Source organism: Salvelinus fontinalis, chromosome 15 (genome assembly GCF_029448725.1).
Source record: "Salvelinus fontinalis isolate EN_2023a chromosome 15, ASM2944872v1, whole genome shotgun sequence".
Lineage (NCBI taxonomy): Eukaryota > Metazoa > Chordata > Actinopteri > Salmoniformes > Salmonidae > Salvelinus > Salvelinus fontinalis.
This window is the reverse complement of record NC_074679.1, coordinates 11,873,885-11,899,767: the sequence shown is the minus strand read 5'-3', so window position 1 is coordinate 11,899,767 and position 25,883 is coordinate 11,873,885. Positions and strand designations below refer to the sequence as shown.

The following is a 25,883-nucleotide window of genomic DNA, read 5'->3' as shown; positions in this document are numbered from 1 at the left end:
TTTAACAACTCCTGACTCAGCAGAAATCATTTGAACCCCTTTCATTATATTGGCTGTTTTGTTTGAGAAGTTAGTTTGGTCTTTTCCACCATTTTAAAGCCCATGTAGGGACTGACGCTGCAAATTAGCTCAACCTAAAGCATGACGCTACAAATTAGCTCAACCTAAAGCATGACGCTACAAATTAGCTCAACCTAAAGCATGACGCTACAAATTAGCTCAACCTAAAGCATGACGCTACAAATTAGCTCAACCTAAAGCATGACGCTACAAATTAGCTCAACCTAAAGCATGACGCTACAAATTAGCTCAACCTAAAGCATGACGCTACAAATTAGCTCAACCTTAAGCATGCCGCTACAAATTAGCTCAACCTAAAGCATGAGGGTGCAACGTGTCAATTTTTTCATATCGGTCCCTAACAACTAAATCCATTATTATTGTTAACTAGGAGGAGGGCTATTGTTCTACAGTACATTGTCCAGCTCAGTGCGAGTATGAGTCAGGGGTGTTGACGTACATTTGATGACAGAAAGGGAGCACCACTGGACCTTCTTCCAACGGCTGACGACCAGCCACTGGTTGACCTTCTTCACCAGCTCTGCCAGGTGGTCCGGGTCCGACTTCATGATCTGGTCAAACTCCGCAAACTGACCACGAAGCAGGACATCAAGAGAATTACTCAAGGTAATTTGGCCCGTATGACCTTCATGCACATTAAAAAGAGAGCTGAAAGCAGAGCTCACCTTCCCAGGGCGGAAGAACACTCTGGTCAAACCAAATTTGTAGTCATTCTCATTCAGCCCCAGCGCTTTGAACAAAGCCTGCAGAGGAACAAGAACAAAAACCCCCAGTCAAAGTCTTCTAAAAGTATGAACATCTGAATAATACAAGGTTTATATGAAATGGAATGCTGATCTTGGGGGAGCCACCCACCTTGCAGAAGAGCCTGGGGTCCAGTCGTGTGAGCTTGTCAGGCATGTACTGTTTGTACATGTTGTAGAGCTCATGGAAGGGGGCTCGGGAGGGGAAGCCTCCCTGCATCAAGTCCAGCACTGACACCATGCCTGGTGAGGTAAGGGGAGAGAATGGTGTTTGTGTACGTGTGTGTATCCGTAGTCATCTTCAGAACGGATAATGAACGACTGCATTTTGTAACTTTTTTTAATTCTGTGAATATGTTAATAATAGTTTTGCGAGTATGTTCTTCCTCTCCTAGCCAATACCTGAACATTGCAGCTGAGACAGAATCTGGGCTCCTTCAAACTGGTGGCTCACCATCTTCAAGTTGGGTTTCACACAGCGAATGAAGCTGGAACCCTTTGAAAGACAGGTAAAACATATCAGATGCAATCTGAGGCCAGTTGCTGACTACCAGTGTGAGAGAGAGGACATCAGATATGGCAACACAGATACTCACAGTGCTGCAAAGCTTCTCCAGTAGTACGTTCAACTGGGTCTGTGAAGGCAGGCAGAAAAAGAAGCTTGTTTAATACTTAGTCTGAATCCCACCACACTGCACAAGAAGGTCCTTAGGAGCACGTACAAACAAATTGGTAATATATTTGACATTGCACATTTAAAGCTGAAAAGAGCATTAGTTATAATGCTGACATACCCAATAGAAAGTAAGACAGGTGAGGGATAACAGCACACAGAAAGACAAAAAGATCCATGCATGACTCAGGAGGATTCTGCAGAAGCCACTTGCATTGTTCTCAATAGGATTTGCTTACAACAGTCCTAAATTAAATTGAATGTTTTCGTAAGATATATATAAAACATTTACTGAAACTGTGCTATGTAGATAATTTTATGCAACACAAGATAATGACTCTGTGCAAGACCCAACTTGGCAATATTTCACTGGTGATAGTAGAGATTCATATTTTAAAACATATTAAAATAAAAAAATAAAACTTACTTATGTTCCCTTCCTCACAGCATTGCAATAGATTGCCTCATTGTTATTTGATGTTTTATTAATAAAAGCACATCTGTGTGTAATCAAACTGAATAGATCCGTCTTTCTCTTTTCTCTACAATGCTACACTCGGGTAATTTTGTCATGTCTTATGTGATGAATTATTAATAAAAGCATCAACTCAAGCATCCCCACACACAAACAGACCATACAGGAAGACAGGCGGAGGAGGAGTTTGATAGGAAAACAGCAATGGGTGCTGTGTGTGCGCATCTGCTGATGCAGTATTGGGTTATCGAAACAATCAACAGTGAGACAAGTTACCTTCTGTCCCTGGCTGATGCTACACTTCTTCATGACTGACTTTTAGCCCTGTGCTACTTTCTGACTTTTTCATACCCTTTTCTCTAGCTGACTTTATCCAACTTTTTCCACAAAGGAAGGATTTCTCAGGAAAAGAGGCGGGAGACTGGAAGAGGCCTACAGGAAAGGAGGGATAGAAGAAGTGGCAAGGAGAGCGGCAGGGAGAGGAAAGGGGTTTGAAGTTCAAAGGTCAAAGTTGGACATTTGGAAAGTTGAAAACACAGTTCTCTCTAGCATTGTGTCAGAAAACATCTGAAATAAGAAAAATGATTAGACTACAAACTACTTTAGAGGCCCATATCTTGGCAAATTTCCTGCAAATCTACCATTTCTCCTTGGAGCTGAGAGAAATGCTTGCAGTTTAAAAGCAAATTTCCTGCAGTTCTACAACTTTTGCCATGCTGCTGAGAGAAAATGTTGCAGTTTAAAAGCAAATTTCCTGCAGTTCTACAACTTTTGCCATGCTGCTGAGAGAAAATGTTGCAGTTTAAAAGCAAATTTCCTGCAGTTCTACAACTTTTGCCATGCTGCTGAGAGAAAATGTTGCAGTTTTAAAGCAAATTTCCTGCAATTCAATTATTCTGGCTAATGCTGTGTTCTTTTGCTCAAACATAAAACCTATACTGATAAATTCATTGTTTTTATTCATTTTTAATTCTCCCTCACGGTCTTTTATTTTGGTGATTTTTAGTTCTCAAAGATTATTTTCTTAAAAAATATTTTACACTGAAAGTTTTTCCATCCCGAAAATGTATTTTCACTTTTTGGACTTGGGCAACCCGAAAAAATACTTACACAAATTAACTTGAACTAGAAAAATGTATTTTAAAATCAAAGTGACATCTCAGGACCAAATGCTGCTACAGTCTCCTTCCTCACCTTGAATTTGTTGCCCACACTGATAAAGCTGAGTTTGCCAGCCTTTTGTTTGGAGTCCTTGCTGTTGTTGGAGTTCTCAAAAAGCTCCCTCACAAACTTATCCTTGGACTCACACACCAGGCTCTCCAAGGACATATGGAGAGCATCATTATTCTTCTCTACAAACTGGGTCTGCAGACACGCGCACGCACGCACACAAAAACAAATACCCACGCATACACAAAACATTTAATTAACAGACTTTGCCATGTGTGCTACTGCTAACAAGCTAAGAAGACTATTACCAGCAGCAGCTGTATATTGTAATGAAAACATTTCAAAAACATTTCTTTTTAAATGGTTACACCACGTTTGAGATATAACGGAGTACAGGTTGACCTAGTGTTATCAACCAATCATCCAAGAGCAAATCGACATATAACCATCGACGTGCGTGACGGTTACCGTCTCGTAGCACACGGCTCCGGCAAAGTGTCTGACGATGAATCCTTCATCATCTCTGACGTTCCTGTGGACAGCCAGTTTGGACTTCCTAGGAACCTGAAGAGACAGCAGCAACATAATATATTAGACCCTCTTTACATAATTCACATAGTGTCTGTGTACATGTGTTGTTTTGTGTGTGTGAGCATGTGTTGGTTTGTGTGTGTGAGGTGTGCGAGTATGTGTTGGTGTGTGTATATATATGTGTTGCTGTGTCGGTGTGTGCGTGTCTGTGTGTGCGTCAGTGTGTGTGCGCGTCGGTCTGTGTGTGTTTGTGAATGTGTGTCGGTGTGTGTGTGAATGTGTGTGAATGTGTGTTTTTGTGAATGTGTGTCGGTGTGTGTGTGTGAATGTGTGTTGGTGTGTGTGTGAATGTGTGTTGGTGTGTGTGTGAATGTGTGTTGGTGTGTGTGTGAATGTGTGTTAGTGTTGGCATGTATGTGTGTGTGTGAATGTGTGTAAGTGTGTATGTGTGTTGGTGTTGGTGTGTATATGTGTGTGTGAATGTATGTATGTGTTGGTGTGTCTGTGTGTACGTGTGTTGGTGGGTTTGTGTGTGTACGTGTGTTGGTGGGTTTGTGTGTGTACGTGTGTTGGTGGGTTTATGTGTGTACGTGTTGGTGTGAGTGTGTTGGTGGGGTTTTGTGTGTTGGTGGGGTTTTGTGTGTTGGTGGGGTTTTGTGTGTTGGTGGGGTTTTGTGTGTTGGTGGGGTTTTGTGTGTTGGTGGGGTTTTGTGTGTTGGTGGGGTTTTGTGTGTTGGTGGGGTTTTGTGTGTTGGTGGGGTTTTGTGTGTTGGTGGGGTTTTGTGTGTTGGTGGGGTTTTGTGTGTTGGTGGGGTTTTGTGTGTTGGTGGGGTTTTGTGTGTGTACATGTCTATAAGACCCTCATCAATTTGCATGACCAGTGCTAACAGTATGATTTTACATTGTGCGTGGATACTATTTATAAAAGAATACTCACCTAGCTCTGGAGGTATGGCATTATGATTCATATTATACAACCATAAACAACTGAGAGAATATTATTTTCAATATGAAAGGGATGATTAATATCACCTAAAAACATCTGCAGCCGGCCCAGTCTAATCCTTTGGTCTGAATTGATACCAATGCAGCATTTCAAACAGGATTTTTACACCTGTTAAAAATGTATAGAAAAAGGAACAAAAGTTCCCTAAGGGAATGTGGCTGCTGGTTCACAATAGCTCTCATGTTTCACATAGAAAAAGTAGCAGAACGTCTATTATAATACCATTCTGATCCCTCGGCATGAAGATCTGGTTAGACAAGGCAGTATCAGTTGACTAAAAGCTGAACCAAGGTCAGTTTAGCATTTTTCAATATAAATGTTTCAAGTTAGGATCCAGGATGGGTAAACTGATCCCAGATACGTGCCTGCAGGCAACTTCTACCCAAAGCTCTCACCGTCAGTCTGAAGTGGTCTTTGTGCTTGCTGTGGATGGCCTCTGCAAAGTGCTGGTCGCTGGGCAGTGGTAGGCGGTTCTCTTCATCCAGAATGTCCAGGATGCCCACCAGCTTGGCTTCCACCAGGTCTATGGGAATAAATGAGATGCATTATTACGGATGCAGTCGGCAGCATGTTCAGTTCAAGTCCAACTATTGAGATAAGAAAGTTCTTTATTGATCCCAAAGAGGGAAATTAAATGTAAAAAGTCCTGTGCTCCTAATGTTGCAATGCCATCAGCGTTTTTAAAAGTTTGTCAATGTCACTGTGTGAAGCCATATGCAAAATGTCCACACTGTGTGGACAATAAAGTTATATTCTATCCTATTCCAGAGAGGAGCAGTCAGTGAATCAATGTTCCCTTTCCCTGGGAAAATTGACAACTTTTGTGTCTGTCTTTCATTGTGCGGTGTGGTCTGAGCCGTCTGGTTTCACTGTGCGGTGTGGCCTGAGCCGTCTGGTTTCACTGTGCGGTGTGGTCTGAGCCGTCTGGTTTCACTGTGCGGTGTGGTCTGAGCCGTCTGGTTTCACTGTGCGGTGTGGTCTGAGCTGTCTGGTTTCACTGTGCGGTGTGGTCTGAGCCGTCTGGTTTCACTGTGCGGTGTGGTCTGAGCCGTCTGGTTTCACTGTGCGGTGTGGTCTGAGCCGTCGGGTGTTGAAATTGGAGGCACAATGCCTTGTTTATTCAGATGTTCATCATAATACGTCCCAGTGAATTATTCATTCAGTACATGATTGGAATAGGATCTGACAGAGGCACACCAATACATTTGCATTATTAGGCACCTGTGCATAAATTGGGGGAGATTGATGATATATTTAAATGGACATCCAAGCAGGTCATTTGCAAGTTAAATAAACATTATTCATGGTTGCCAGTTAACCTGGCAGCTGAATAATCATAACTCTGTTTGATATACAAATCTAAAATGGTTCACCTTGCCACCAATGGGACGTTTTATCCCATTCACTGGAGGTGGGGTTGTGAAAACACAGGCAGCCTGGCTGAGTCTCTCAGTCTCTCACCCCAATTCAGGGGGTTCAAAGAACACTGACAGTCACTCATTACACTGACCGGTTCCATTCAGAGCCCTCAGCGATGGAAACTTCCTGGTTTAATGAGGAGCCACATGTTGTGGTGCCCTCAAGTCACTAGCACCGGATAAGTTATATTGTTAAGCCCACAGCAGTAGGGAATGAGCCCAAACTGTTTTAGCCAATCTCAGTTTCTGGAAAGTGTGAGTGCTCTGTGGAGGGCTACTTCTCCGTCAGTCTGCACCTCTGCCAGTCTCTCTGTCAGTCTGTATCTCATCTCATCATGTCTTGCATGAGCCTTCAACATTACATGCAGACCAGACACGACACGTCACACTTGGTTCTATTTGTGACGCTCAACGCGCTGCAAGTCCGGCATCTCCCATCTCCTCATTGGTGTTTAGGAGCATATACCCACGTGGGTGATTGAAAGATTAACTGACGTCCACACTCCAGTTGGTTGTAGTAATGGATGTAAAGTTTGTTGCCAAGCGCCAAATAAAGTCCAAAGAAGAAAAATAATCCTGAAGGAAGGAGGAGAGATGACGAGAAACTAATTTGGTTTACCGTTTTATCTGTGGATTAATTGGTCGGAGTAGAGGACCTTGTGCATTTCAGGTAAAATAACAACCCAATGTTTATATCCCAAGACAAATTATCTAGCAACAGCAAGCTAGCTAGCTAAATTGCCATAAATATTTAATGCTTTTCGATCTGACCCCAAATTAATAAATTTGGTTCCAAGTTTGTTCTGATATTTCAACATACGTGTCCTTATCGTGTCTGGTGTGGGGGTACAAAACCAACAGGCGCGGTTTGGCCAGCATGTTAAACATACAGGGATTCAAGTCAATCCTATTTCTATATTTCCTCCTGCTGCTGAAGATTTCCACTCCAATCTCTACAACGTGCACACTCAATTCTCCTTGCCTCTCCTTCTGTTTGGTTCTTAGAGGCCACCCCTTGCCAGACCCAGATCCCAACTCTTTCCTTCTATAGCCAATCCAGAATCAGATCCCAACTCTTTCCTTCTATAGCCAGTCCAGAATCAGATCCCAACTCTTTCCTTCTATAGCCAGTCCAGAAAAAGATCTCATATATCTTTCCTTCTATAACCAGTCCAGAAACAGATCCCACATATCTTTCCTTCTATAACCAGTCCAGAATCAGATCCCAACTCTTTCCTTCTATAGCCAGTCCAGAATCAGATCCCAACTCTTTCCTTCTATAGCCAGTCCAGAAACAGATCCCAACTCTTTCCTTCTATAGCCAGTCCAGAAACAGATCTCATATATCTTTCCTTCTATAACCAGTCCAGAAACAGATCCCATATATCTTTCCTTCTATAGCCAGTCCAGAAACAGATCCCATATATCTTTCCTTCTATAGCCAGTCCAGAAACAGATCCCATATATCTTTCCTTCTATAGCCAGTCCAGAAACAGATCCCATATATCTTTCCTTCTATAACCAGTCCAGAATCAGATCCCAACTCTTTCCTTCTATAGCCAGTCCAGAATCAGATCCCAACTCTTTCCTTCTATAGCCAGTCCAGAATCAGATCCCAACTCTTTCCTTCTATAGCCAGTCCAGAATCAGATCCCAACTCTTTCCTTCTATAGCCAGTCCAGAATCAGATCCCAACTCTTTCCTTCTATAGCCAGTCCAGAAACAGATCCCAACTCTTTCCTTCTATAGCCAGTCCAGAAACAGATCCCAACTCTTTCCTTCTATAGCCAGTCCAGAAACAGATCCCAACTCTTTCCTTCTATAGCCAGTCCAGAAACAGATCCCAACTCTTTCCTTCTATAGCCAGTCCAGAATCAGATCCCATATATCTTTCCTTCTATAGCCAGTCCAGAAACAGATCCCAACTCTTTCCTTCTATAGCCAGTCCAGAATCAGATCCCATATATCTTTCCTTCTATAGCCAGTCCAGAAACAGATCCCAACTCTTTCCTTCTATAGCCAGTCCAGAAACAGATCCCAACTCTTTCCTTCTATAGCCAGTCCAGAAACAGAACCCAACTCTTTCCTTCTATAGCCAGTCCAGAAACAGATCCCAACTCTTTCCTTCTATAGCCAGTCCAGAAACAGATCCCATATATCTTTCCTTCTATAACCAGTCCAGAATCAGATCCCCTCTTTCCTTCTATAGCCAGTCCAGAATCAGATCCCAACTCTTTCCTTCTATAGCCAGTCCAGAATCAGATCCCAACTCTTTCCTTCTATAGCCAGTCCAGAATCAGATCCCAACTCTTTCCTTCTATAGCCAGTCCAGAATCAGATCCCAACTCTTTCCTTCTATAGCCAGTCCAGAATCAGATCCCAACTCTTTCCTTCTATAGCCAGTCCAGAAACAGATCCCAACTCTTTCCTTCTATAGCCAGTCCAGAAACAGATCCCAACTCTTTCCTTCTATAGCCAGTCCAGAAACAGATCCCAACTCTTTCCTTCTATAGCCAGTCCAGAAACAGATCCCAACTCTTTCCTTCAATAGCCAGTCCAGAATCAGATCCCATATATCTTTCCTTCTATAGCCAGTCCAGAATCAGATCCCAACTCTTTCCTTCTATAGCCAGTCCAGAAACAGATCCCAACTCTTTCCTTCTATAGCCAGTCCAGAAACAGATCCCAACTCTTTCCTTCTATAGCCAGTCCAGAAACAGATCCCAACTCTTTCCTTCTATAGCCAGTCCAGAAACAGATCCCAACTCTTTCCTTCAATAGCCAGTCCAGAATCAGATCCCATATATCTTTCCTTCTATAGCCAGTCCAGAATCAGATCCCATATATCTTTCCTTCTATAACCAGTCCAGAAACAGATCCCATATATCTTTCCTTCTATAGCCAGTCCAGAAACAGATCGTATCTATTTCCTTCTAAACCCAGTCCTTACATTATGTTTGACCTTGGAGCGTACAGTACAGGTACAGAATGCATCACCTAGAGACTTGTTGTCAGTGTGCTGTCTCACATATTAAAACAGCCAAATAGTTTAGTAGCTGCTCTTGGGGAGTTAGACTTCCCACCCTGATGAGTTGAGATAGATTGTGTGAGAACCAGGTTCTGGGAAATATCCTGGAATCTATCTAGCTATACTGTAAGTGCAATATTAGAAAAATGTTGGGGTTATGTAAGAGCTCCACCATAGAATGAAATATAGCATAGACATCTCAATGAGCTTCACAGCTTACTGCAGAAGACAACAAGATCTGTGTAATAATACATCGACCCACTTCCCTCCCAGCTGTGTCATGAGAAGTTGTGAGCGCAGTTCTGACCCAGAAAGGGGCGTGTTTACGGAGTCAATACAACAACATCTAACTTCAAATGCAGTTCAAGTTAACAAACACGTAATCAGATGTTTATCGTCTACAACATTGCAGATGTCTTCGGAGGATGGAATACCTAGCAAACTACCTCAATGTGTTGTGAAATCTGTTGTGAAATGTAGTCTGAAATTAAATCTGTCATGAAATGCAATCTGTTCTGAAATGTGATCCAAAATTAAATCTTGTGAAATGTATAACGGTCTTAATTTTGCTGGACCGCAGGAAGAGTAGCTGCTACCTTGGCAACAGGTAATAGGGATCATGCTGATCATAGCTATAGTCATCCGTCTTGTGTTTTCATGGTCATCACTCACTTAAATTTGTCAAGGTCCCATCCTGACATCTGCATGTTGCTATTCTGCTATAGGGCTTTTTGACGCAAGAATGAGTGCGCATCACTCAAACGTGACGTCTGCTTGTAAACAAAAAAAATGTCTCTATGGAGTAAGGTGAAAATGGTTTGGCAGTGGCACCCACCTATACAGTCCTGGTTGTCGACATAATGAACTTCACTGACTCCCAGTCCCTCCTTCTGATACAGCTCTTGTTCCTGCAGAAAGAGTGGCAAGTCAACACTGAAGTAGGAAGATGTTTCTCCTAACCACTGATGCTGGCTCAGATCTTATTTCATCCTCCTAATAGGGCTAGTGCATTGTTGGTTAAGGGCTTGTAAGTAAACATTTCACTGTAAGTTCTACACCGGTTGTATTCGGCGCATGTGACAAATAACATTTTAATTAGTGTAGATCTAGCAACACTCATGACTTACTGAATCAAGTACTGAAAATGGCTTTTTATTTATTTATTTTTCTGGATCATTTAAGGCCAACAGACACAAATCTCTGTTTTATCTAGTTCAAACATTGTGAAAATTCCTTAAAATTATCAATTGTTAATTGGAGACTGTTGCAAATCAACAGGAGTCCCCAGTAGAGAAGAGAAACACTCATCTCCACAGACAGAAACATTACCATTATAATGAATGTAACGTGCAGAGTGACTCTTCTATGGAGAGATTACACAGGCTGTGTGTGACTGTGGAGAGACCGCACAGGCAGGCTGTGTGCGTCTGTGGAGAGATCGCACAGGCAGGCTGTGTGCGTCTGTGGAGAGATCGCACAGGCAGGCTGTGTGCGTCTGTGGAGAGATCGCACAGGCAGGCTGTGTGCGTCTGTGGAGAGATCGCACAGGCAGGCTGTGTGCGTCTGTGGAGAGATCGCACAGGCAGGCTGTGTGCGTCTGTGGAGAGATCGCACAGGCAGGCTGTGTGCGTCTGTGGAGAGATCGCACAGGCAGGCTGTGTGCGTCTGTGGAGAGATCGCACAGGCAGGCTGTGTGCGTCTGTGGAGAGATCGCACAGGCAGGCTGTGTGCGTCTGTGGAGAGATCGCACAGGCAGGCTGTGTGCGTCTGTGGAGAGATCGCACAGGCAGGCTGTGTGCGTCTGTGGAGAGATCGCACAGGCAGGCTGTGTGCGTCTGTGGAGAGATCGCACAGGCAGGCTGTGTGCGTCTGTGGAGAGATCGCACAGGCAGGCTGTGTGCGTCTGTGGAGAGATCGCACAGGCAGGCTGTGTGCGTCTGTGGAGAGATCGCACAGGCAGGCTGTGTGCGTCTGTGGAGAGATCGCACAGGCAGGCTGTGTGCGTCTGTGGAGAGATCGCACAGGCAGGCTGTGTGCGTCTGTGGAGAGATCGCACAGGCAGGCTGTGTGCGTCTGTGGAGAGATCGCACAGGCAGGCTGTGTGCGTCTGTGGAGAGATCGCACAGGCAGGCTGTGTGCGTCTGTGGAGAGATCGCACAGGCAGGCTGTGTGCGTCTGTGGAGAGATCGCACAGGCAGGCTGTGTGCGTCTGTGGAGAGATCGCACAGGCAGGCTGTGTGCGTCTGTGGAGAGATCGCACAGGCAGGCTGTGTGCGTCTGTGGAGAGATCGCACAGGTAGGCTGAGTGCGTCTGTGGAGAGATCGCACAGGCAGGCTGAGTGCGTCTGTGGAGAGATCGCACAGGCAGGCTGAGTGCGTCTGTGGAGAGATCGCACAGGCAGGCTGTGTGTGTCTGTGGAGAGATCGCACAGGCAGGCTGTGTGTGTCTGTGGAGAGATCGCACAGGCAGGCTGTGTGTGTCTGTGGAGAGATCGCACAGGCAGGCTGTGTGTGTCTGTGGAGAGATCGCACAGGCAGGCTGTGTGTGTCTGTGGAGAGATCGCACAGGCAGGCTGTGTGTGTCTGTGGAGAGATCGCACAGGCAGGCTGTGTGTGTCTGTGGAGAGATCGCACAGGCAGGCTGTGTGTGTCTGTGGAGAGATCGCACAGGCAGGCTGTGTGTGTCTGTGGAGAGATCGCACAGGCAGGCTGTGTGTGTCTGTGGAGAGATCGCACAGGCAGGCTGTGTGTGTCTGTGGAGAGATCGCACAGGCAGGCTGTGTGTGTCTGTGGAGAGATTGCACAGGCAGGCTGTGTGTCTGTGTGTTGCGTGTCACACATCTTTAGCTTGTTGACCGACATCCTCCTGGGTCTTCAATGGGGGTCCAGAGCTTAAAGAACACTAGCAACCCACCTCCGCGCCCCCCACAAGTCTCCATCAATCACTCACCTCTTTAAGTATGCGCTCGTTGAAGAACTGCTGCAGCTTCTCATTACAGTAGTTGATGCAGAACTGCTCAAAGCTGTTGTGCTCAAAATACTCTGTGGGGGGGGGGGGGGGGGGGGGTAAGAACATGAAAGTGTAAATGATCTGCCACGTCCAGTGTTGGAATGAATAATGATCATCTTCAGGCAGTTACTGGTACTGTATATATTCAATTAAGTCAGTAAAGTTTTTAGAAAGATAAGAGTTTATGTGAGGCCATGCAGGAAACAAAAGCCTTCCAGATAAATGAATGGTGAGATGGATAGATAGACAGAAAAAGGGAAAAAAAGACAGACAGAGGGAAAAAAAACAGACAGAGAAACTCACTGCTCTAGAACGACATACTTACCAAAACCAGCGATATCCAGCACCCCAATGAAGTTGGAGGAGGTGTTGAAGGGGAAGCACTGGTTGACCCTCCTGACCACGTGATCGAAGAGGCAGCTGTACACGGCCTTGGCCAGGGCGTCCCGGGCATTGTTTGCCTGCTCCACCTTCAGAGGCACCCTGGGGGGAAAAGACAGCGGGGCACTGAGCAGCCAAAACTGTGACAAGGCTACGTCTTAATAAAGATACACAGTTTTAATCAATGCAGCCATTTCTCAAACCAGGTTAATGTGCAAAGAAAGTTGGAGTTGTTTCTTAATTAGTATTTACAGGATGGTATAAGTGTGTTATTTTCTAAGACAAGGAGGTCCGGAGGTCAAAAGAGACGCTATTAGAAGTGACTGTACTCCCTGAACCCTGGCTCACTCTCATTACCATAGCACTCTCCAACACCACTTGGCTTCAATTATTCAAAGTGGTTGAATAGTTCTTCTGAACTGAACAAGTTCAGCTATAGTGTAGTGCTCCCCATCCTGCACCCAGTCTTGTGGCTGGTATCTAAAATGGTGGACTGGAATACTATTCAAAATGTATCCTGCTGTTTTTTCTCTCCTGAACAGGCTTAGAGCTGTAGCAGCCGGTTCAGAGCAAACCTTTGACCTTTTGAAGTCAGGCCCAGATACCATTTCTGCCCTCAACATATTCTCATCTATAATATACTCACGATCAGCCTCCTTAAATGGTTCTCCATATAGACCTTAGCCAGCCACTCCACTTCAGATCCAGAGACACCAGCCACTCCACTCACCCCCCCCCCCCCCCCCCGATTCTCAACCTCCCCAGGAAAAGGCAAAGTGTCTGGGGCCCAAATGACATGGCCCAGCCCCTTTTCCGGGGTGGCAGGTAGCCTAGTGGTTAAAGCGTTGGGCCAGTAAACGAAAGGATCGAATCCCAGAGCTGACAAGGTAAAAATCTGTTGTTCTGCCCCTGAACAAGGCAGTAAACCCACTGTTTCCCAGTAGGCCGTCATTGTAAATAAGAATTTGTTCTTAACTGACTTGCCTAGTTAAAAAAAGTTTAAAACATTTAAAATCCACCTGCTTTCAAGGCACCAGGCTCCAGTCTACCTCCCCTCCCCCCTCAGAAACAGCTGCATTATTCATGGCGAGAAAAGACTGAGGCCAGGCTGCATCTGGGCCTGTTGAAATATTAATCCAGCCCTGTTACTCTTGGATGGTATCAATACAGCACCACTGGGTTGTTTCCTCCTAGGATCTCTGCTTTGAAATAGCTGTCTAGGAACACTGTGGGCTCTATTCTCAGCTGGCGTTAAGGAGGCACAAATGTCAAATGCAATTTCGTTGTGTAAAAACGGTCATTTTTCAAGCCCTTATGCCAGGTTCGTCAATTTACCTGTCTAACATCATCTGGCTTGCGTTGAGGTGGGAGGGGTGGTGATGGTAGGCTATAGCTATATATATATCTGGACGCAGTAACGATGAGTGAATGTTCCCCGTCTCTTTATATTGGCTCTTTTTCCAGCTCCTATAAAAATAGTTTGAATGTGTGTAAAATCCTAAATTGTTTTTTCCCCTCATCAATCTACACACAATACCCCATAATGACAAAGCAAAAAACGTTTTTTTTTTAATATGCTGCAAATTTATGTTAAACCCCCCCCCCCAGAAATATCACATTTACATAAGTATTCAGACCTTTTACTCAGTACTTTTTTGCAGCGATTACAGCATCGAGTCTTATTGGGTATGACGCTAAAAGCCTGGCACATCTGTATTTGGGGAGTTTCTCCCATTCTTCTCTGAAGATCCTCTCAAGCTCAGTCACTTTGGATGGGGAGCATCACTACACAGATATTTTCAGTTCTCTCCAGACATATTAGATCCGGTTCAAGTCCAACCTTTGGCTGGGCCACTCAAGGACACTGAGAGACTTGTTTTCCGAAGCCACTCCTGCGTTCTCTTGGTTGTTGTCCTGTCGGAAGGTGAACCTTCGCCCCGGTCTGAAGTCCCGAGCCCTCTGGAGCAGGCTTTCGTCAAGGATCTCTCTGTACTCTGATCCGTTCATCTTTCCCTCAATCCTTACTAGTCTCCCAGTACCTGCCGCTGAAAAACATCCCCACAGCATGATGCTGCCACCACCATGCTTCACAGTAGGGATGGTGCCAGGTTCTCAAGATGTGACGCTTGGCATTCAGGCCAAAGAGTTTAATCTTGGTTTCATCAGACCAGAGAATCTGGTTTCTCATGGTCTGAGAGTCTTTATGTGCCTTTGGCAAGCTCCAAGCGGGCTGTCATGTGCCTTTTACTGAGGAGTGGTTTCCGTCTGGCCACTCTACCAAAGGCCTGATTGGTGGAGTGCTGCAGAACCACCTGACCAAGTCCTAAAGCAATGAGACTCCCTAAATCTTTCTCAGATTATTTCCAATCCCACAAGGTATGACTCCACACACCCAGAAAAGGCTACTCTCCTCAATGTTATCCTCACAAATAATCCTGATAGGTATCAGTATGGTGTTTTCTGTAATGACCTTAGTGATCACTGTTTAACAGCATGTGTTCATAATGGCTGTTCAGTGAAACGACCTGTCCTGATTTGTCATACAGTAGACGCTTGCTAAAAAAACTTTAATGAGCAAGCCTTCTTTCATGAACTGGCCTCTGTAAAATGGTATAGAATCAGCTTGATCACCTCTGTTGAAGACGCTTGGACCTTCTTTTTTGATATTTTCAGTGATATTGTGAACAAACACACCCACATAATGGGAATTCAAAACAGGTTCAGTCCCTGGTTCGACTGTGATCTTGCAGAGTTACTCCACCTCAAGAACTGCATTTGGCGAAAAGGCCCGGCACACGCATACTCAGACTGACTGGCTCTCGTTCAGGCAAATGAGAAATAAGTACACTCCGGAAGGCCAAAGTTAGTTACTTTAAGGAGCAGTTCTCTCTGTGTGGGTCTAACACCAAGAAGTTCTGGAAAACGGTTAAAGATCTGGAGAATAAACCCTCCTCCTCACAGCTGCCCATGTCCCTTAATGTTGATGTGGTTGTTTCTGACAAGAAATACATGGCTGAGCTTTTAAATCACCACTTCATTAAGTCAGGATTCCTATTTGACTCAGCCATTCCTCCTTGCCCATCCAAAATGTCCTCATCTCCCATCCCTTCTAATGCGACTAGCCCCGATGCTCATCCCTCTTTTTCCCCTGCCCCGCTACAAAGTTTCTCCCTGCAGGCAGTCACTGTGTCCGAGGTGCTAAAGGAGCTCCTTAAACTTGACCCCCCAAAAAACATCTGGGTAGATGGTTTAGACCCTTTCTTATTTAAGGTTGCTGCCCCTATCATCGCCAAGCCTATCTCCGACCTTTTAAACCTGTCTCTCCTTTCTGGGGAGGTTTCATTGCTTGGAAGGCAGCCATGGTGTGTCCTTTATTTAAAGGGGAGATCAAGCTGATCCTAACTGTTCTAGGCCTATTTCTATTTTACCCTGTTTATAAAAAGTGTTGGAAAAACTTGTCAATCAACTGACTGGCTTTCTTCATGTCTATAGTATTCTATCTGGTTTCCGCTCAGGTTATGATGTGTCACTGCAACCTTAACGGTCCTCAATGTCACCATTGCCATTGATTATAAGCAATGTCGTGCTGCTATTTTTATTGACTTGGTCAAAGCTTTTGATACGGTAGACCATTCCATTCTTGTGGGCCGGTTAAGGAGTGTTGGTGTCTCTGAAGGGTCTTTGGCCTGGTTTGCTAACTACCTCTCTCAAAGAGTACAGTGTATAAAGTCAGAACATCTGCTGTCTCAGCCACTGCCTGTCACCAAGGGAGTACCCAAAGGCTCAAGCCTAGGCCCCATGCTCTTCTCAAATTACATCAACAACATAGCTCAGGGAGTAGGAAGCTCTCTCATCCATTTATATGCAGATGATACAGTCTTATACTCAGCTGGCCCCTCCCAGGATTTTGTGTTAAACGCTCTACAACAAAGATTTCTTAGTGTCCAATTTCTCTCTGCCCTTAACCGTGTTCTGATCACCTCCAAAACAAAGGTCATATGGTTTGGTAAGAAGAATGCCCCTCTTCCCACAGGTGTGATTACTACCTCTGAGGGTTTAGAGCTTGAGGTTGTCACCTCAAACAAGTACTTGGGAGTATGGCTAGACGGTAGACTGTCCTTCTCTCAGCACATATCAAAGCTGCAGGCTAAAGTTACATCTAGATTTGGTTTCCTCTATCGTAATTGCTCCTCTTTCACCCCAGCTGCCAAACTAACCCTGATTCAGATGACCATCCTGCCCATGCTAGATTATGGAGACATAATTTATAGATCGGCAGGTAAGGTTACTCTCGAGTGGCTAGATGTTCTTTACCATTAGACATCAGATTTGCCACCAATGCTCCTAATATGACACATCACCGCACTCTATACTCCTCTGTAAACTGGTCATCTCTGTATACCCGTCGCAAGGCCCACTGGCTGATGCTTACTTATAAAACCCTCTTAGGCTTCACTCTCCCCTATCTGAGATATCTACTGCAGCCCTCATCCTCCACATACAACACCTGTTCTGCCAGTCACATTCTGTTAAAGGTCCCCAAAGCGTACACATCCCTGGGACGCTCGTCTTTTCAGTTTGCTGCAGCTATCGACTGGAACGAGCTGCAACAAACACTCAAACTGAACAGTTTTATCTCAATCTCTTCATTCAAAAGACTCAATCATGGACACTCTCACTGACAGTTGTGACTGCTTTGCGTGATGTATTGTTGTCTCTACCTTCTTGCCCTTTGTGCTGTTGTCTGTGCCCAATAATGTTTGTACCATGTTTTGTGCTGCCACCATGTATTGCTACCATGTTGTGTTGCTCCCATGCTGTGTTTTCATGTGTTGCTGCCATGTTATGTCATTGTCTTAGGTCTATGTAGTGTTGTGCTGTGTGTTTTGTTCTATTTTTATTAAATTGTTTTATTTTTAAAATCACAGCCCCCGTCCGCGCAGGAGGCCTTTGCCATTTGGTAGGCCGTCATTGTAAATAAGAATTTGTTCTTAACTGACTTGCCTAGTTAAATAAAGGTTAAATAAAATAAATGGTCCTTTCTGGAAAGTTCTCCCATTTCCACAGATGAACTCTGGAGCTCTGTCAGAGTAACCATCGGGTTCTTGGTCCCCTCCCATTCCAACGCTCTTCTCCTCAGATTGCTCAGATTGGCCGGGCGGCCAGCTCTAAGAAGGGTCTTGGTGGTTCCAAACTTCTTCCATTTAAGAATGATGGAGGCCACTGTGTTCTTGGACCTTCGACACAATCCTGCCTCAGAGCTCTATAGACAATTCCTTCCACCTCATGGCTTGGTTTTTGCTCTGACATGCACTGTCAACTGTGGGACCTTATATAGACAGGTGTGTGCCTTTCCAAATCATGTCCAATCAATTGAATTGACCAGAGGTGGACTCCAATCAAGTTGTAGAAACATCTCAAGGCTGAGCAAAGGAAACAAGATGCACCTGAGCTCAATTTTGAGTCTCATAGCAAAGGGTCTAAATACTTAGATACGTAAATAAGGTATTTTTTTGTTTATGTTTAATGAATTTGCAAAAATTTCTCTAAACCAGTTTTCACTTTTTCATTATGGGTTATAGTGTGTAGATTGATTAGGATAATGTTTTACTTAATACATTTTAGAATAAGGCTTTAAAATAACACAATGTGGAAAAAGTCATGGGGTCTGAACACTTTCCGAATGTATTGTATTTAGCCATTGATTGGCCAGTGAGGGGTCAAGGCCCGACACACCTTCAACTTGTTTATTCATCAAAAGACAGCCCTTTCGCGTCAGTTACTGCGCCCAAAATTCTGGTTGTGAAATTAGCAAAAATATTTGAAACCCCCCCCCTTACCTATAGCGCTACCGCCAGGGCTTAGATTTTCAATTCGTTCGTTGAGCCCTGAGTGTATAAGAATTAATAAAAACGAATAGTAATTTGTGAATGGCCAGAGATTAATATTGAGTAAGGATAATGAAATTGAGTGCTCATTCCACATGAACGGAGGATTGAATTGTGTTTATGGGTTACGTCACATAAACAGCTTTATAGAATACTCAAGACTAGATCCACAATGTACTAGTCTTAGTTAAGTTTTAAGCTTTTCCCTCTTATGCAATCCATCTATATAAATAAGGGCGGCTAAGCATGGCCCAAATGGGTTTAAGAGCCAACAGGACTATTACTGTCGGCCAGTGCCATAGTTGATTAAACAGTATAGATGTAGCCTATACGATTAGCCCATTAGCCTCTCTACTGACTGGGTCCATCGTAATGGGGAGACGTCAACATACGTAGCATCAAGACAGAGCATTACGCCACACAGTCACTGTATGGGAATACGGCAATTTCACGGCTGGCCAACAAAAAGTGTAATCTTTCATCTTTTCTCAGCTCCACATACCAGAGCCCTGCACTGAATTCTGAAACAGTTGAAACTCCCTCTGGCCCATGCCCTCGACACTTTGAAACCCTTGAGGGGAGTGAAAAGTGTACTCGTGGGGGAGAAGGGTATGAAATTGGAATTCAGCACTAATCTTCTTCACCACACCACAACGTTGACTAGTAGATAAGGGCAGGATGCTAAGTGCAGCAGTAGTGGATTTACAATCAATTAGGATTTTACTATTTTATAGTCTATGATTGTAAATTGGTGTACAATTCAGTCTATGACTGCGAGAAACCAATAAAATCTACTCATTTAATGTAGAGGTATTCTTACTTGATAACTGTTCCTTTTGCGCCCCCTGCTGTTGTGAGCATGACCCTGGTGGTGAGGCTGACTCTCAGGTCTTCCTGGTCCAAACCCAGCAGGTCAGCACAGTAGGCTAGTGTCGGACTGGACTGGTTCATCAGGATGCAGCCGCCTGGAAACACACACACAGGCACAAGTAGACACGCATACGCACCACACACACACAGAAATGATTGGTGCGCACACAAAGAAACGGGCAACTTCCATCATGCCACTTCAATTGGATTTTGGATGGATTCTACTTCTTTCTTTCTGCTGCCTAGTGCTTGAATACAGCATCTCACGGTGAACACACGCCACACATTCGCAGACGTAATGGCTTCATTGCAGGAAGTGAAGTCGGCCTAGATAATGTCCTGCAAAGACAGGAAGAGGGTGTGATGGAGGGAAATGGGCAGATGTATCCATTTCAGAGGAGCGAGAGCACCGTGCGATGTTCCAGGTAATATCTGCTCTCCAGGCAGTACTCTATTACATCATCCATCTTCAGCTTGAATCATGACTTTTCCTATCTGTCAGATGCATTTCAGCACTTCTGGGTCAGTTACATTATAGAAGAGTGGTTTCAGTTGAGCATGTTCTTTTCAATGGGTCTACTTCCAAAGTGGGACAGTGAGACCCGACAGAGAAGAATGTGTCAGCAAGGGGTGGGGAGTAGAGGAGAGGAGACGAGAGGAGAGTAGTGTAGACGAGAGGAAAGAAGAGGACACTAGAGGAGAGGAGACTAGAGTAGAGGACACTAGAGGAGAGTAGAGGAGACTACAGGAGAGTAGAGGAGACTACAGGAGAGTAGAGGAGACTACAGGAGAGAAGAGGAGACTACAGGAGAGTAGAGGAGACGAGAAGAGAGTAGTGTAGATGAGAGGAAAGAAGAGGGGACTAGAGGAGAGAAGAGGAGACTACAGGATAGAAGGGGAGACTACAGGAGAGAAGAGACTACAGGAGAGAAGAGGAGACTACAGGAGAGAAGAGGAGACTACAGGAGAGAAGAGGAGACGAGAGGAGAGAAGAGGAGACGAGAGGAGAGTAGTGTAGTCGAGAGGAAAGAAGAGGAGACTAGAGTAGAGGGGACTAAAGTAGAGAAGAGGAGACTACAGGAGAGTAGTGTAGACGAGAGGAAAGAAGAGGAGACTAGAGTAGAGAAGGGGAGACTACAGGAGAGAAGGGAAGACTACAGTAGAGAAGGGGAGACTACAGGAGAGAAGAGGAGACTACAGGAGAGGAGACGAGACTACAGGAGAGGAGACGAGACTACAGGAGAGGAGACGAGACTACAGGAGAGAAGACGAGACTACAGGAGAGAAGACGAGACTACAGGAGAGAAGACGAGACTACAGGAGAGAAGAGGAGACTACAGGAGAGGAGACGAGACTACAGGAGAGGAGACGAGACTACAGGAGAGAAGACGAGACTACAGGAGAGAAGAGTAGACTACAGGAGAGTAGAGGAGACTACAGGAGAGTAGAGGAGACGAGAGGAGAGTAGTGTAGACGAGAGGAAAGAAGAGGGGACTAGAGTAGAGAAGAGAAGACTAGAGTAGAGAAGACTACAGGAGAGTAGAGGAGACTACAGGAGAGTAGAGGAGACGAGAGGAGAGTAGTGTAGACGAGAGGAAAGAAGAGGGGACTAGAGTAGAGAAGAGGAGACTAGAGTAGAGAAGAGGAGACTACAGGAGAGGAGACGAGACTACAGGAGAGAAGACGAGACTACAGGAGAGAAGAGGAGACTACAGGAGAGAAGAGGAGACTACAGGAGAGAAGAGGAGACTACAGGAGAGAAGAGGAGACTACAGGAGAGAAGAGGAGACTACAGGAGAGTAGAGGAGACTACAGGAGAGTAGAGGAGAGGAGAGGAAAGAAGAGGAGACGAGAGGAGAGTAGTGTAGACGAGAGGAAAGAAGAGGAGACTACAGGAGAGAAGGGGAGACTACAGGAGAGAAGGGGAGACTACAGGAGAGAAGGGGAGACTACAGGAGAGGAGACGAGACTACAGGAGAGAAGACGAGACTACAGGAGAGAAGAGTAGACTACAGGAGAGTAGAGGAGACTACAGGAGAGTAGAGGAGACGAGAGGAGAGTAGTGTAGACGAGAGGAAAGAAGAGGGGACTAGAGTAGAGAAGAGAAGACTAGAGTAGAGAAGGGGAGACTACAGGAGAGAAGAGGAGTCTACAGGAGAGAAGAGGAGACTACAGGAGAGTAGAGGAGACTACAGGAGAGTAGAGGAGACGAGAGGAGAGAGGAAAGAAGAGGGGACTAGAGTAGAGAAGAGGAGACTAGAGTAGAGAAGAGGAGACTACAGGAGAGAAGGGGAGACTACAGGAGAGGAGACGAGACTACAGGAGAGAAGACGAGACTACAGGAGAGAAGAGGAGACTACAGGAGAGAAGAGGAGACTACAGGAGAGAAGAGGAGACTACAGGAGAGTGAGGAGACTACAGGAGAGTAGAGGAGAGGAGAGGAAAGAAGAGGAGACGAGAGGAGAGTAGTGTAGACGAGAGGAAAGAAGAGGAGACTACAGGAGAGAAGGGGAGACTACAGGAGAGAAGGGGAGACTACAGGAGAGAAGGGGAGACTACAGGAGAGAAGGGGAGACTACAGTAGAGAAGGGGAGACTACAGGAGAGAAGGGGAGACTACAGGAGAGAAGAGGAGACTACAGGAGAGTAGAGGAGACGAGAGGAGAGTAGTGTAGATGAGAGGAAAGAAGAGGGGACTAGAGGAGAGAAGAGGAGACTACAGGAGAGAAGGGGAGACTACAGGAGAGAAGAGACTACAGGAGAGAAGAGGAGACTACAGGAGAGAAGAGGAGACTACAGGAGAGAAGAGGAGACGAGAGGAGAGAAGAGGAGACGAGAGGAGAGTAGTGTAGTCGAGAGGAAAGAAGAGGAGACTAGAGTAGAGGGGACTAAAGTAGAGAAGAGGAGACTACAGGAGAGTAGTGTAGACGAGAGGAAAGAAGAGGAGACTAGAGTAGAGAAGGGGAGACTACAGGAGAGAAGGGAAGACTACAGGAGAGAAGAGGAGACTACAGGAGAGAAGGGGAGACTACAGGAGAGAAGAGGAGACTACAGGAGAGAAGAGGAGACGAGAGGAGAGAAGAGGAGACGAGAGGAGAGTAGTGTAGTCGAGAGGAAAGAAGAGGAGACTACAGGAGAGAAGAGGAGACTACAGGAGAGAAGAGGAGACTACAGGAGAGGAGACGAGACTACAGGAGAGAAGACGAGACTACAGGAGAGAAGAGTAGACTACAGGAGAGTAGAGGAGACTACAGGAGAGTAGAGGAGACGAGAGGAGAGTAGTGTAGACGAGAGGAAAGAAGAGGGGACTAGAGTAGAGAAGAGAAGACTAGAGTAGAGAAGGGGAGACTACAGGAGAGAAGAGGAGACTACAGGAGAGAAGAGGAGACTACAGGAGAGTAGAGGAGACTACAGGAGAGTAGAGGAGACGAGAGGAGAGTAGTGTAGACGAGAGGAAAGAAGAGGGGACTAGAGTAGAGAAGAGGAGACTAGAGTAGAGAAGAGGAGACTACAGGAGAGAAGGGGAGACTACAGGAGAGGAGACGAGACTACAGGAGAGAAGACGAGACTACAGGAGAGAAGAGGAGACTACAGGAGAGAAGAGGAGACTACAGGAGAGAAGAGGAGACTACAGGAGAGTAGAGGAGACTACAGGAGAGTAGAGGAGAGGAGAGGAAAGAAGAGGAGACGAGAGGAGAGTAGTGTAGACGAGAGGAAAGAAGAGGAGACTTGAGTAGAGAAGGGGAGACTACAGGAGAGAAGGGGAGACTACAGGAGAGAAGGGGAGACTACAGGAGAGAAGGGGAGACTACAGGAGAGGAGACGAGACTACAGGAGAGAAGAGGAGACTACAGGAGAGAAGAGGAGACTACAGGAGAGTAGAGGAGACTACAGGAGAGTAGAGGAGAGGAGAGGAAAGAAGAGGAGACGAGAGGAGAGTAGTGTAGACGAGAGGAAAGAAGAGGAGACTTGAGTAGAGAAGGGGAGACTACAGGAGAGAAGGGGAGACTACAGGAGAGAAGGGGAGACTACAGGAGAGAAGATGAGACTACAGGAGAGAAGAGGAGACTACAGGAGAGAAGAAGAGACTACAGGAGAGTAGAGGAGACGAGAGGAGAGTAGTGTAGACGAGAGGAAAGAAGAGGGGACTAGAGTAGAGAAGAGAAGACTAGAGTAGAGAAGGGGAGACTACAGGAGAGAAGAGGAGACTACAGGAGAGAAGAGGAGACTACAGGAGAGTAGAGGAGACTACAGGAGAGTAGAGGAGACTACAGGAGAGTAGAGGAGACGAGAGGAGAGTAGTGTAGACGAGAGGAAAGAAGAGGGGACTAGAGTAGAGAAGAGGAGACTAGAGTAGAGAAGAGGAGACTACAGGAGAGAAGGGGAGACTACAGGAGAGGAGACGAGACTACAGGAGAGAAGACGAGACTACAGGAGAGTAGAGGAGAGGAGAGGAAAGAAGAGGAGACGAGAGGAGAGTAGTGTAGACGAGAGGAAAGAAGAGGAGACGAGAGGAGAGTAGTGTAGACGAGAGGAAAGAAGAGGAGACTACAGGAGAGAAGGGGAGACTACAGGAGAGAAGGGGAGACTACAGGAGAGAAGGGGAGACTACAGGAGAGAAGATGAGACTACAGGAGAGAAGAGGAGACTACAGGAGAGAAGAAGAGACTACAGGGGAGAAGAGGAGACTACAGGGGAGAAGAGGAGACTACAGGAGAGTAGAGGAGAGGAGAGGAAAGAAGAGGAGACGAGAGGAGAGTAGTGTAGACGAGAGGAAAGAAGAGGAGACTAGAGTAGAGGAGACTAGAGGAGAGAAGAGGAGACTACAGGAGAGAAGAGGAGACTACAGGAGAGAAGAGGAGACTACAGGAGAGTAGTGTAGACGAGAGGAAAGAAGAGGAGATTAGAGTAGAGTAGAGGAGACTAGAGGAGAGAAGAGGAGACTACAGGAGAGAAGAGGAGACTACAGGAGAGTAGTGTAGACGAGAGGAAAGAAGAGGAGACTAGAGTAGAGGAGACTAGAGGAGAGAAGAGGAGACTACAGGAGAGAAGAGGAGACTACAGGAGAGAAGAGGAGAGTCGAGAAGACTAGAGAAGAGAAGAGGAGACGAGAGGATTATTATTGGTAGTTTGACTGCGAGCATTTGATGAAATGCACGCAGCATCATATCTTGATATGGCTGAAACATTCTGAGTATAGCAGCACATTTATGAACTGGGATATAGGCTGCTGAATATAGCCTATTCACGTCGCATGTTGTTGGAAGACCAAAGCGAAAGTCATTTGATGTTCGGGACACACAAATGATTCTTCTTGACAGTCATAGATGGATTTAACTTTTTCATAGATGCATTTTTGGCCAATAAACAAATTACTAGCATGGACACGTGGTTTTGTTGAGGCGTTTTAGTTTGTTTGACATTTGGCAATGTGAAACCAACTGAACCAAATGAAAAAAATAAGTAATGTAAAAAATAACCAAACTGAATCAAACTTTACCTCTGAGCTATGTGTGAAAACTCGTTAAGAGAGAGGTTGTGTAGGTAACTTGATTTACCCGATGTGCTCCCAGTCTCCTCAAAGTCGACGTTGCCCAGGTGCAGCACCCCGGCCACCACCCTGAACAGGTCCAGCTTCTCCGTGTCGTCCAGCCCAATCTTCTTCATGGCCCCGCACATCCTGTTGAAGTCTCCCTGGTCGTCCAGCAGAAGGTCCTTCAGGGCGCCGAGCTTCACATGCTGGAAGAAGGTGAGACTGGAGAGTCAGGATACTGCACCTGGGCCCGTATTCACAAAGAGTCTCAGAGTAGGCGTGCTGGGGACCTGATCCTAGATCAGCACTCTTTGTGAATACAGGCCCTGTACTAGTTAAGGTCAGGAGTCTTTCCAGCATCATGTGGCCTGACTATGGGAAAACTCCTGGTCCCTTGTAGGCTGTCATTAGTCGTGTGAGAGCCATCACACACACAGCAAACTATCCTACTGTATGAACAAGACTGCAGTGATACAGTAGGCTTCACTGACTGGGACGAAGTGGATTTATGCCCACTCTTCACGAACGCGCACATTGTGTAATCTGTCATTACATTAAAATAGCTCATTCTATTTCTCTTATGCATTTTGCCTTTTCTTTCTAGAAGCATTATACTGCACATGACTATATTATTATTTAGCTCCTTTGTTAGCAGTAAGCTACAGTTTACAGTTCTCTGTTAGTATTAAGCTACAGTTTACAGTCCTTTGTTAGCAGTAAACTACAGTTTACAGTCCTTTGTTAGCAGTAAGCTACAGTTTACAGTCCTTTGTTAGCAGTAAGCTACAGTTTACAGTCCTTTGTTAGCAGTATACCGTTCTTTGTTAGCAGTATACCGTTCTTTGTTAGCAGTATACAGTCCTTTGTTAGCAGTAAGTTACAGTTTATAGTTCTTTGTTAGCAGTAAGCTACAGTTTACAGTCCTTTGGTAGCAGTAAGCTACAGTTTATAGTTCTTTGTTAGCAGTAAGCTACAGTTTATAGTTCTTTGTTAGCAGTAAGCTTCATTTACAGTTCTTTGTTAGCAGTATACCGTTCTTTGTTAGCAGTATACAGTCCTTTGTTAGCAGTATACAGT

The 25,883-nt window shown here is 45.3% G+C and overlaps 1 protein-coding gene across 3 annotated transcripts in view; it reads right to left on the bottom strand.

The window, feature by feature from the left end:
- LOC129811412 (unconventional myosin-VI-like) overlaps window positions 1-25,883 on the bottom strand; it is a 106,157-nt gene that overhangs the window by 37,181 nt on the left and 43,093 nt on the right. For 2 of the 3 annotated variants that reach the window (XM_055862697.1, XM_055862698.1), the window contains exons 11-23: window positions 24,832-25,012; window positions 19,225-19,369; window positions 12,461-12,618; window positions 12,076-12,167; window positions 9,961-10,033; window positions 5,075-5,202; window positions 3,611-3,706; window positions 3,167-3,337; window positions 1,421-1,459; window positions 1,227-1,320; window positions 937-1,067; window positions 747-824; window positions 521-650 (exon numbers count right to left, since the gene is read on the bottom strand). In XM_055862697.1, the coding sequence (XP_055718672.1) occupies window positions 521-650; window positions 747-824; window positions 937-1,067; window positions 1,227-1,320; window positions 1,421-1,459; window positions 3,167-3,337; window positions 3,611-3,706; window positions 5,075-5,202; window positions 9,961-10,033; window positions 12,076-12,167; window positions 12,461-12,618; window positions 19,225-19,369; window positions 24,832-25,012 (1,516 nt within the window). Of the gene's footprint in view, window positions 1-520; window positions 651-746; window positions 825-936; window positions 1,068-1,226; window positions 1,321-1,420; window positions 1,460-2,323; window positions 2,405-3,166; window positions 3,338-3,610; window positions 3,707-5,074; window positions 5,203-9,960; window positions 10,034-12,075; window positions 12,168-12,460; window positions 12,619-19,224; window positions 19,370-24,831; window positions 25,013-25,883 lie in introns of those variants that run through there. The other variant, XR_008752876.1, reaches the window with a different exon arrangement.